Source organism: Neofelis nebulosa, chromosome 16 (genome assembly GCF_028018385.1).
Source record: "Neofelis nebulosa isolate mNeoNeb1 chromosome 16, mNeoNeb1.pri, whole genome shotgun sequence".
NCBI lineage: Eukaryota > Metazoa > Chordata > Mammalia > Carnivora > Felidae > Neofelis > Neofelis nebulosa.
The window spans coordinates 18,267,311-18,278,244 of record NC_080797.1 but is presented as its reverse complement, the minus strand read 5'-3'; the positions used below and the strand labels follow the sequence as shown (position 1 = coordinate 18,278,244).

General features: G+C 64.4%; 2 protein-coding genes across 4 annotated transcripts in view; one reads left to right on the top strand and one right to left on the bottom strand.

Moving 5' to 3' along the window:
• The first annotated feature begins 1,844 nt into the window (after window positions 1-1,844).
• SPHK1 (sphingosine kinase 1) lies at window positions 1,845-5,184 on the top strand. Of its 3 annotated transcripts, none has more exons than XM_058705224.1 (6): window positions 1,845-2,003; window positions 2,663-2,866; window positions 3,238-3,390; window positions 3,477-3,571; window positions 3,653-3,768; window positions 4,065-5,184. In XM_058705224.1, the coding sequence occupies exons 2-6, from the start codon at window positions 2,857-2,859 to the stop codon at window positions 4,852-4,854; spliced, it is 1,164 nt and encodes a 387-aa protein (XP_058561207.1). In that variant the 5' UTR covers window positions 1,845-2,003; window positions 2,663-2,856; the 3' UTR covers window positions 4,855-5,184. The 3 variants fall into 3 exon arrangements, with proteins under 3 accessions (XP_058561207.1, XP_058561209.1, XP_058561206.1); XM_058705226.1 differs by lacking the exon at window positions 1,845-2,003 and adding an exon at window positions 2,034-2,345; XM_058705223.1 differs by lacking the exon at window positions 1,845-2,003 and having other exon boundaries at window positions 2,388-2,866.
• A 932-nt stretch (window positions 5,185-6,116) lies between these two features.
• UBE2O (ubiquitin conjugating enzyme E2 O) overlaps window positions 6,117-10,934 on the bottom strand; it is a 58,219-nt gene continuing 53,401 nt past the window's right edge. Inside the window, 3 exon segments of the mRNA XM_058705227.1 lie at window positions 6,117-8,452; window positions 8,619-8,676; window positions 8,806-9,009. Coding sequence (XP_058561210.1) covers window positions 7,782-8,452; window positions 8,619-8,676; window positions 8,806-9,009 — 933 coding nt within the window. The 3' untranslated portion in view covers window positions 6,117-7,781.

Genomic DNA, 10,934 nt, shown 5'->3' with positions numbered 1-10,934 from the left:
AGCAGGGGGGAGGGGCGGGTGGGCTGGATCAGGTCCTCAGGCTCCCGCACTGAGCCTCCTCCTCCGCCGCCGCTCGCGTCCCCGCGTCGCGTGACCGCGGCACTGCGGCTGCAGCGCTGCCCTTCCCGTGCCGGTTTCCTGCGGAGTGGGGGTGGCGGGCCCGGAGGTTCTAGACCAGACCGCGGCCGCGGCGCTGCGAGAGGGTGATGGCGCTCCAGCTCCCTCCCCACGTTCTTAGTTTTACGGAGTTTCTCGACCCTCGAGCGCATCGCTGAGTCACTTTCTCGGAACGCGCTCGGGACGCTCGGGACCCAGCCAGGGCCGCCCGGGGGCCGCGCAAGGCGGAAGCGCGCACCGCTGCGACGCGCGCCGAGCCGCGGGTCCCCGGGCCCGCGCCTCCCTCCTAGCCGGCGACCGCGGGCTCCGCCCCCCCCCCCCCCCCGCCCCAGGTGCCGGGAAACCGGGACCCGCTGCCTGCGTTCCCCGGAAGAGACCCCGCGGAGGCGTGCCCGAGTTGCGACTTTCGGGGGCGTTGAGAAGTGCCAGGTGTGCGTGGGCCGCGTGGCTGCGGGTGCGGGCGCGCGAGCCCGCAGCAGCCTGGGCCCGGACCACCTCCGCCCGCTACAGGCGTTAGGCCTTTCCTAACTTTGGCCTCACCTGGTCAGGGCACCTAGTCGGCTTTGACCCCTTCCTCCTCCGGGTCTCCGCAGATAACCCCCCCCCCCCCCCGGGGACTCAACTCGAGTTGGTCGCGGACACGTTCAGGTCAGACACTTTCTCCTGATATGTATGTATATCTCTCACGCACGCACTGACACGCGCTCCCCGCTCTGCCTCCGTCGAAGTGAAGGTTCCCCCGGCGCGCCTGCATTTTCCCACTGAGCCAGGGGAGGCGGCGGGGGACACTCCGCCGCGGTTTGGCTCTCCGATCCCGACGGGGACCCCTAGACCTTGTTCACACCTCACGGCGGGTGAGGGGCGTGGGACTGGATCGCCTGCTGCGGGACAGCTTCTCTCGCCCCGGTGAGCCTCGATGGTTTCCTCTGGGGGAAAAGATCCATATTTTAAGGTTCTTGACAAGGCCCCCTCCTCCGGACAGCAGCCACCCCACCCCCACCCCACCCCCCCACCCCGGCGGGTCCCCTGTCCCCTCCCCCCGCCCCCCGACGGCGCGCCTGACTGCCGTGGGCTCGGTGGCTGCGCGACCGGGCTGCCGCGCCGGGAAGCCAAAAATAATCCTCCGGGGGAGAACGGGCGCGGCAGCAGAGACGCCCCGGCACAGAGGAGGGGTACCCGGTGGGGTCTGGGCCTCGAATTCCGGGGGGCTGCGGTGGGGCGCACGAAGGGGGAAGATCCCGGGGCGGGAGGTCGCAGCGTCCAGGGGCAGCCGAGGGTCCGCCCGGAGCGCTGAGCCGCGCGCGCCTGGAGCCCCACAGGGGCGGCTCGGACTTCGGGCGGCGCGGCGAGTTCGCGCGGGGCCCGCGCTGCGCGTTCACCCTTGCGCGTCCGGGACTCTGAGCTCGCGGCCGCCGCTCGTGGCCGGACCCCGGGCTCTGCGCCTCGCCGACTCCAGCCGGGCCGCGGCGCCGCCTTCTCGCCGGTCGCCCAGTCTGAGCAGCGGGCGCGCGCGCGCGCGCGGCCGGGCCCCGAGATCCGGCCAAGCGTCAGCGCGGGGCCGAGCCGCGGGCGCCGACAGTGCGGGAGGCCGGGGGCGGGCAGGCCCTGGCCGCGCCAGGCGCCGGTCCCACCCCCGGGAGCGCGGGGGAGCGCGGGGTGTGGCCAGGCCGGGCGCAGAGGCACAGCGCCCTCCCAGCGCGGCGGCGCCTGGCGGCGAAGTTGAGCTAAAAGTTTGAGGCCAGAGGCGGCGGGGCCGTGGAGTCAGCGTTAGTCCGGCGCTCCGGTCGTCGCTCAGACGTGAGGCTGAGCCCGGGACGAGCTGAGTTCCGCCCTCGGCCACTGTAGGGAACGGAGGTGGCTCCTCCCCAGCAAACCGGACCGACTGGGTAGGGCCGCCCGCCCTGCCTTCTCGCCGCTCGTGGCTCCTGGGCGCCCACTCGGCGCTCGGCTGAGGGAGGCGACGGCCGGCCGCGGGGCTCGGGCTCGGCCCTCGCGCGACCCCGGCGCGGCTCCCACGAGCAAGGCGCGCGTCCGGGCAGCGTCGCGGGGCCTCGGGAGGCGCGCGCGGCGACCCCCCGCCGCTCTGGAGCTCGCGGTTGTGGCCCCGGCCCGCCGGGGGTGGCTCGGGGCGGCGATCGCTCGCGCCCAACTTCGCGCCCCGCGATGCCCGCTCACGTTCTGGGATTTTTACGCAACCGGACTCCCCTCCCTCTGGCAGTCCCCGGGGGGTGAGGAGCTGGTGCGACCGACAGAGCCACGGGGCTGTGCCTCATCGTCGGACCGGAACCCGAGGCCCCCAGGGAGGAGAGTCCCCAGGAAGAGAGACCCTTCGCCTCTGAGAGTGGAGGGGCGGGGGGGGGGGGGGACCTCAGTTCTAGGACGGGGGCGCCCTTGGTGGCGCCAGACCTCGGCTCTTTGGACCTCTCGGAGGACTAGGCGATGCCAGAGAGCGCGGCTCCCCGCGCGCGGCCCGAGGATCTAGCTGGGCGCTGCCCATCTCTGGGGGCTGCCAGGGACTCCGCCAGCGCTGTCTCCTCTCCCTCAGATCCCGCAGCCGCAGGGGATGACGCCGGTACCTCCGCGGCCCCGACTCCGGGCGGGAAGGGCGAGCCCCTCAGCCCGCACCGCGTCGCCCGCCTGGGCGGCACCGATAAGGAGCTGAAGGCAGGAGCCGCCGCCGCGGGCAGCCCCCCAACGGCGCTGGGAGCGCCCTGGCAGCTGGAGCCGCGGGACGAGGTTATGGATCCAGGTTTGTGGGGTCCCGGGGGGGGGGGGGGAGGGGCTGAGGGTGGGTGGCCCTTCCGCCCTTGCCAGGAAGAATGGCCAGAGTCAGCTGGGCAAAAAAAGAAGGGGCTGGCTGGGGGACAGTCGAAACACTTTTCCCGACGAGGCCAGAAGCTGGCCGGGTGTGAGCCAAGAGCCGGGGTGGCAAGGGCACGGTGCTCCCTCCCGCTCCTGGAGCTCCCCCCTGGAAGGCCGCTGCCTCTGGCGGGGATCTGTTGGATCAGTTACCGGGGGAGTTCATCAGGCCCCACGTTTCCACCCCAAGTACCCCTTTTGTGATCCGCGGCCCCCTAGTGGCCGGTTGGGGACGCGGCCTTTTGGGGTTTGTTTTTACAGCGGGCGGCGGCGGGAGCCTGCTGCCCGAGCGGTGCCGCGTGCTGGTCCTGTTAAACCCGCGCGGAGGCAAGGGCAAGGCGCTGCAGCTCTTCTGGAGCCACGTGCAGCCCCTGCTGGCCCAGGCCGGCATCTCCTTCACGCTGATGCTCACTGGTGAGTGCCTCCCCGAGGGGTGGCAGGGAGCAATCCCGGCCACTGTCCCCCATACATACCCTCGGGGCCACCCGGTCTCTCCACAGAGCGTCGGAACCACGCTCGGGAGCTGGTGCAGGGGTTGGAGCTGGGGCGCTGGGACGCGCTGGTGGTCATGTCTGGAGACGGGCTGATGTACGAGGTGAGGCCCGCCCCAAGAGACTGGGTGTGGGTGGTGGGGGGCGGGGTGCTCCCCAGGCTGAGGCCACCCGTGCTCCAACAGGTGGTGAACGGGCTCATGGAGCGGCCCGACTGGGAGACTGCCATCCGGAAGCCCCTGTGTAGCCTCCCAGCCGGCTCCGGCAACGCACTGGCAGCTTCTTTGAACCATTATGCCGGGTGAGAGCCCAGGGTCCGAGGGGGCCTCAGTTTCTCCTCCATGCCACCCTCCTGCCAGGTTTTCTTTTCTAAGTCCCCGTATCCCAGGGTAACTTCTGTTCCCTCTTCTCGGGAGCCTCCACGCTGTGTTCTGGGGCCCTCTCTCGGTCACTCCAGCTGGCTGCCTCCACCTACTCCCTCTGTCATTCCTACCGACTAACTCCCTAGGGACCCGGTGTTGCTTTGCCTGCGGCGGAAGGGGAGGATGCGCGAGGGCTCCGGCCTCACTCCCTCCGACCTCTCGCCCCCCCCCGCAGCTACGAGCAGGTGACTAACGAGGACCTCTTGACCAACTGCACCCTGCTGCTGTGCCGCCGGCTGCTGGAGCCCATGAACCTCCTGTCACTGCAGACCGCCTCGGGGCTGCGCGTCTTCTCCGTGCTTAGCCTGTCCTGGGGCTTCATCGCTGATGTGGATCTGGAGAGCGAGAAGTTTCGGCGCCTCGGGGAGCTCCGCTTCACTCTGGGCACCTTCCTGCGCCTGGCGGCGCTGCGCGTGTACCGGGGCCGACTGGCCTACCTCCCCGCAGGAAGGGGGGTCCCCGGGGTGCCCGCCTCCCCTGCAGTGGACCGGCAGGAGCAGCAGGGCCCCACGGACGCGCACCTCGTACCCCTGGAGGAGCCGGTGCCCGCGCACTGGACGGTGGTGCCGGAGCAGGACTTCGTGCTGGTGCTGGCGTTGCTGCACTCGCACCTGGGCAGCGAGATGTTCGCTGCCCCGATGGGCCGCTCTGCCGCCGGCACCATGCACCTGTTCTACGTGCGGGCGGGCGTGTCTCGGGCCACGCTGCTGCGCCTCTTCCTGGCCATGGAGAAGGGGAGGCACTTGGAGCAGGCCTGTCCCTACTTGGTGTACGCGCCCGTGGTCGCCTTCCGCCTGGAGCCCAAGGATGGAAAGGGTGTGTTTGCCGCCGACGGGGAGTTGTTGGTCAGCGAGGCTGTGCAGGGCCAGGTGCACGAGAACTGCATCTGGATGGTCAGTGGCTGCGCGGAGCCCCCACCCGGCCAGAAGCCTCGGCGGGGATCCCCTCCAGAAAAGCCCTTATGACTCCACGGGCCTTGTCGTGCCTTAGCCTGCTTGGTCTACTCCGAGCTCAGGATCCTCTCCCCTTCCCCCAGGACCGGAGGGCCTGTCCCCAGCTCGTGTGGTGGTGGGGAGGAGGAGCAAGCGGACCCCTGGAGAAGGTGGGAAGGCGGAGGACTTGCTTTGGAAGGCCGGGCTCTGCCTCCCAAAGGCCAGAATGAGGCTCTGGACCAGGAGCCCAGCCGGTTGCCCCCCCCCCCCCCCCCCGCCCCTGCCTATGGGAGCCAGTCCCGTTTTGTCCTGGGAGCCCCACCCCATGAATCAAAACACAAATAAAGTGACCCTCCCAGCCTACTGGTATTATTCCAGGTGTTGGGGAGGGAGTGGGGTCTAGAACTTAACGTTAGCGATGCCCAGTGGTGCCTCCTGGATTGGACACGGCAGGATACTGACCCCTGCTAATAGTCATTTTGGTGGTGGGCACGGGACCAGGGCTAGTCCGGGTTTTCCTTTTTTTCTTTTTTTGCGGAGGTTAGGGCCCTGCCCCAATGATCATCCCATCCCGCCTTTGGCCTGGGAGAAGCCAGGGAGCTCAGCCAACCGCCTAACCCCATATGGAAGACAGACACTCAGATCTAGTGTCTTACCCAGGGCCACACAGCCAGTTAGTCTCCGCAAAAAAGGGAAAATGTCTCCGATTTCGGGGGCATTAGGGAAATTGGCAACAAAGTCAAAATGGGAGGTAGTTACTCCCTTTGGAAAGGAGTCTTATCCCTCCAGTGAGGGCTCTAGGGCTCCCCCAGCCTCCTCCACCTCCTCTACCCTACCCTGCCCCTATCCCCCCATGGGCAGGAGTTAAAAGGAAACAGCAGGAGGGGCACAAACCAGGCCCCCAAGCTGGTCACCGTTTTGGCGTAAAGCCCAGGCCAGGTGCTCGGATGTCCGCTCCCCCAGCATCTGGAAGGAGTTGACCCGGCCGGGCCGGTCAATTACAGGCCCCCGGGACCCCAGCCGCTGCTGGCAGACATTGCCCAACACTGGCCCTTGAAGAATGGGACGCGAGCCCTGCCCACGAACGACAGCACTGACCCGCTGAACTAGGTCCCGGGCTCCCGGCCCCCCCGGCCGCCAGTGAGTCCTAGGACTGGACGCGCAGAAGGCTCAGAAGCAGACCGGGTGGGTGCAAGGTGCCGCTGCCGTGAACCTTCCTGGCAACCGGTCTTGCCTTCCCCTGGGGAGGTGTGCGTGAGGTGCCCCAGAGGGGAAGAAAGGCGACAGAGCCCAGATGAATGGCAGAGGCAGGTTTAATGGTGCCACCTTGTCTTTTTTGTACATTGTAATGAGCCAAACGAAAAAAATGCAAGTAAAAAAAAAGTTTAATCACACAGCACTTTATACAGATATCGTAAGCAGTAGGCATTCACATCTCCACATGAACAGCGCACCGGGAAGCACAGCCCCACCACTCTAGATGTTTGTCACACAAGATACCGACTCAGGGCTCCAAATGCCGCGGCCCGGCTCCGTCCTTCCCTGCGGCCGCTGCCCGCCGGGTGGTTACGGCACAGCACAGGTGTGGAGCCAGCGGAAGGCGGACAAGACGCATCATGCTTTGGCTTCTTTTTTTTTTTTTGTCTTTTTTTTTCTAATAAGAGTTAATATCTTTGCTTTTGAGATTTATTTTCTTTCAACCTTAAATATTACATACATACACCAAAAATTACATAGCTGCAATGTGCTCAACAGCATCCTCTTAACCTGGAGCTTCACATTATCAAAAGCTTAGAAAACTTGTAAACCTCTGGGCCTGTCTCTGCGAGGGAGGAGAACCCCTGTCGGCCACCTCTCTCTCCCCAGATTGAGCCTGCAGGGTTTGTAAGCAACAGGAGGCCTCATCCTCAACCGAGAAAGAGAGAGAGAGAGAGAGAGAGAGAGAGAGAGAGAGAGAGAGAAAGAAAGAGCCGGTTCCTTCTATGTCACCTCCCAGGGTTAGCATGTGATGGTGGGAGGGGCAGAGTCTGCGGGAGGGGCCCCAGCACCTGCCCCGGCCTTGTCTGTGCCGCTGCCCTGCCTCCTAGGGCCCCCGGGGCGGGACGGGGCAGGGAGCAGACCGGCTTCGGCCCAAGCGGTGAGGCCGGCATGCCAGCACTGCGGAGCCCCCAGCCACCTGGGACGCAAGAGCAAGGCACCTACAGCTGTCTTCTTTTCCAGCAGCAACCTGGTCCTCATTCCATGTTATGCGCAAGGGCCACCACCACCTCTCCCGGGTGTCACCCTGAACCCAGCCTGGTCCCAACCTCTCTGAGAGAGCAAGTTCAACAGCCTGAGGGTTATCCTGTGAAAGGTCCAGAGCAGAGCCAGGAGTCGGCGAAGGCAGCCACAACTCCCCAGCTGGGGGTGGAGGGGGGTGGGGTGGGGGGGGAGACAAGGGAGGATCTGGTGGCGGTGGCAGCGGGAGGACCCAGGAACGGGGGGAACGCTGTGGGGCACCGAAGAGGTTGAAAGGGACGAGGGGGGAAACGCTGGAGCAACCCACACTTCATGCAAGGCACACCCACTCATCCTGCGGCTGAGCTGCACGGCTCGTGGGGCAGAGCGAGCCCCCGAGCCAGGCCCTAGGAAGACCCCACCTCCGCCTTGAGATGGGGACAGCGAGGGAGCAAGTGCCGGGACGCCCTGCCTGGGTGACAAGTGGAAAATCAGCAACAGGTTTCAGATTCTCTTTGCCACAGGGCACCGGCCTGTTGGAAGATTGCTTCGGAAAAGAAACGGCAGCATCTCATGAAACTTCTTGCACTTCAGCATCAAACTCACCTCGGGGAGAGGGCAGCGAGGGGCTTTCGCGTTGGGGACAGAGGAGAAAACGGGAAGATGGAAGGTTCCGGGGGAGGGAGCGAGCGGGCAGCGGCTGGCCTCTCCCCGCGCGACGCTTCTTCCTCGAGGGCCGGCGGCTACTGGTCCCCCGCGCTCTCAGGCATGCCCGCCTCTAGCAGAGCGGCCCGGAACTGCGTCAGGACACCCCGGATGCTCTTGATGAAACCCTTAGAGAGTGGGAAGAGAGGGAAGCCGATGTCAGGGTAGCCGCTCTTCTCGGGCAAGAAGCTCCGGTAGCTCTTCCTCCGCTTCTTTGGTCTGACACTGGGGGGCACCGGGGCGTCGGGCGCTGCCTCCGAAGTCTGGTCTGTGCGGTCCCTGCTGGCCGAGGCCAGGCCCTGGGCGCCGCCCTCCGAGTCTGAGCCCTGGGAGGCCTCTCCGGGGAACAGCCCTCCGTCCTCGGCTTCCTCTCGGCCGTGGTCTGAGAGCTCGGCCACGGCGGGCGGCTCCGGGGAGCCGCTGTCCTCGGGGATCCCGTTGGGCAGCGCCTGGGCCCTCTCCGGCAGGGCGTGCGTTTCCAGCCAGGACTCGATGCGGTTCACCAGCCGCCAGCCACCGGTGCTGAAGTGTTGCCGGATCTCCTGCTCGAAGACCTCGGGCGGCCGCCGCACCAACTGGGTCATGGACTGCACCACGCGGATGAGCGCCATCTCGTTGTAGCAGCGACTGTTCTCATACCCCTCCTGCAGGCCCCGGTCGCTGTCGAAGCCCGCCTCGTTGTAGTACGGTTCATTCACCAGGATTAGACCTGGGGGTGGGGGTGGGGGGAGGTGAGAAGCCCGTCAGGGCCGGCCCGAGAACTCCAGGGCCGGCCAGAGCTACAGGCGGGACGGGACGGGGAGGACACGGAGGCCAGCAGCACCGCACCCTCCAGCGGCTCTCCCCACCGGTGCCCCGCACCCTGCCCGCCGTACCTTGGATGGAGATGAGCACCTGGAGGAGGCTGGATTTGCTCGTCCACCTCTCTGTGCCCTGGAATGCACACGCGCACAGCCTCGTCAGCTCCGGCCCCGACACCCCGCCCTCCCCCCCCGCCCCCCCCCCCCCCCCCCCCCCCGCCGCCCTCCCCCGTTCCCACCCGGCTCCTGGCACCGTAGTCACCTTTCCGATCCAGGTGCCCAGGAGGCTGACGCACACCTTCCCGTTGTCATACAGGTTGGGATTCAGGCGGCCACTGCACTGGGAGAGGTAGCAGAAGTGGGGGGGCACGGCTGGGTAGATGTTGGGGAGCTGGATGTCAAACAAGTAGAGGCCGTCCTCGTAGGGGGTGCGAGTGGGGCCCTTGATCAGGGCTGAGAAGAGGTCCTAGAGGGAGGGAGGGAGGGCTGAGGTCGGGGGGGTGGGCTGCAGCGCACGTGTCCGCGTGGCTCCAGACACTACCAGCTATGGAGAAGCTAAACGTAAATATCTCTGTGCAGAGCCACGCGGCGTCTTTTAACTCAAGGCGTAAATAGAATTATCCAAAGTTGTGTTTATTTTACCAGGCTTTTTTTTCCCGTTAAGTCATTACTTTTATTTTAAAAAATTTTTTTATTAAAACAAATTTTTTTAATGTTTATTTTTGAGAGAGAGAGAGAGAGAGAGAGAGAGAGAGAGAGAGAGAGAGATGGTGCCTGAGCAGGGGCGGGGGCAGAGAGAGAGGGGGAGACACAGAATCCGAAGCAGGCTCCACGCTCTGAGCTGTCAGCACAGAACCTGATGCGGGGCTCAAACTCATGAACCGCGAGATCATGACCTGAGCCGAAGTCGGCCGCTTAACCAACTGAGCCACCCAGGTGCCCCTTATTTTTAAAAATTGTTTTAAATGGATGCTTTTCTTTCTGCCTTTTAAAAAGTTTTTTTTATTTATCTATTTTGAGAGAGAGCATGAACGAAAGAGGAGCAGAGGGGGAGGGATGGAGGGATGGGGAGAGGGAGAGGGAGAGGGAGAAGGGGAGAGAGAGAGAGAGAGAGAGAGAGAGGAGAGAGAGAGAGAGAGAGAGAGAGAGAGAGAGAGAGAGAGAGAGAGAAAGAGGGAATCCCAAGCAGGCTCTGTGTTGTCAGCGAAGAGCCTGATGGGGCTGGCTCGATCTCACCACTGTGAGATCACGCCCCGAGTCAAAACCAAGAGTCAGACACTTGACCGACTGAGTCACCCAGGAGTCCTTCATTACTTTTATTTTTACTCTTTAAAACACCTGCCCTGACCTCCACCCCCATGAAGACCAACAATAATCACAACCAGTTAGAAAATGAAAGGACATCCTAGGGCGGCAAGGCTCTACCTGCTTTTGGGAACCGGAGGGATAGGGGATCTGGAATTCCAGCAGAAACGGTGGCAGAGTGCCAGAGACTCAGGTCACTAAGTCACCGGGCAGATGCCCCACAGATGCTCAAGATCTGTGTGCGTGCCGGCGGAGTCGCAGCATTGGCAGCCAGACCCGTGCTCGGAACACGGGGTGACAGAATGGCGAGGGCGGAGTGCCGACTGGACCGACAGCACCCTCTCCCGCGCTTTCCCATGCGGCCGCCCTGTGGGCCTCAAGAGAAGGCACTGCTTCCCCGTCCCTCCGAGTGAGACTTGGAAAACATGCTAGTCCCTTCTGTCAGCACAGCTGAGACCAGCCGGGAATTTCACAAGTTTTACTAAAATCCAAGAACAAGCCAAAGTGTCGTTAAGAACCCGGAGCAGCACCGACCCTGTGGAGACCCCAGCCCTGCTCTGTGGTTTCCGGCCTGCGGCAAGAAGGTCTGAACAGCGCCTGTCTTCTGTCCTAGGGCCCCTTTCACCAGGGCTGGGCTGGGGCCCAGGTCAGAGTAGGTTCAGGGTCTCGCACGAGGCCCAGCACACAGCAGGCGCCTGGTAAGCGTGCTGGATAAATGAGGGGCCAGGCGGACCGGGCTGGCCTGCACCTGGAACGAGGAGGTGCTCACACGGCCTCTGGTGGCAGGACTCAACCCTGGGCCTGAGCCATGAAGACAGGAGTGGAAAACGCAATGCGGCATGGCCGCGTGACGGGACGCTATTCTGTAGCTAAAAAAGAACGAACTGGATCGACATCCATCAACATGGGGGGTGGGTCTAAAAAATTCCCCGATTGAGTGAAACAAGCAACCCGCAGGTGACATGTACGAGGACGGGCTGTTCACGTAAAACAAATCACACGAAGTGTCTATGGGGACACATGAGAAGGTAAAGACATGAAAAGAGGGTCTCCTATAAGGAGACCCACAAAACCCAGTCGTGACTC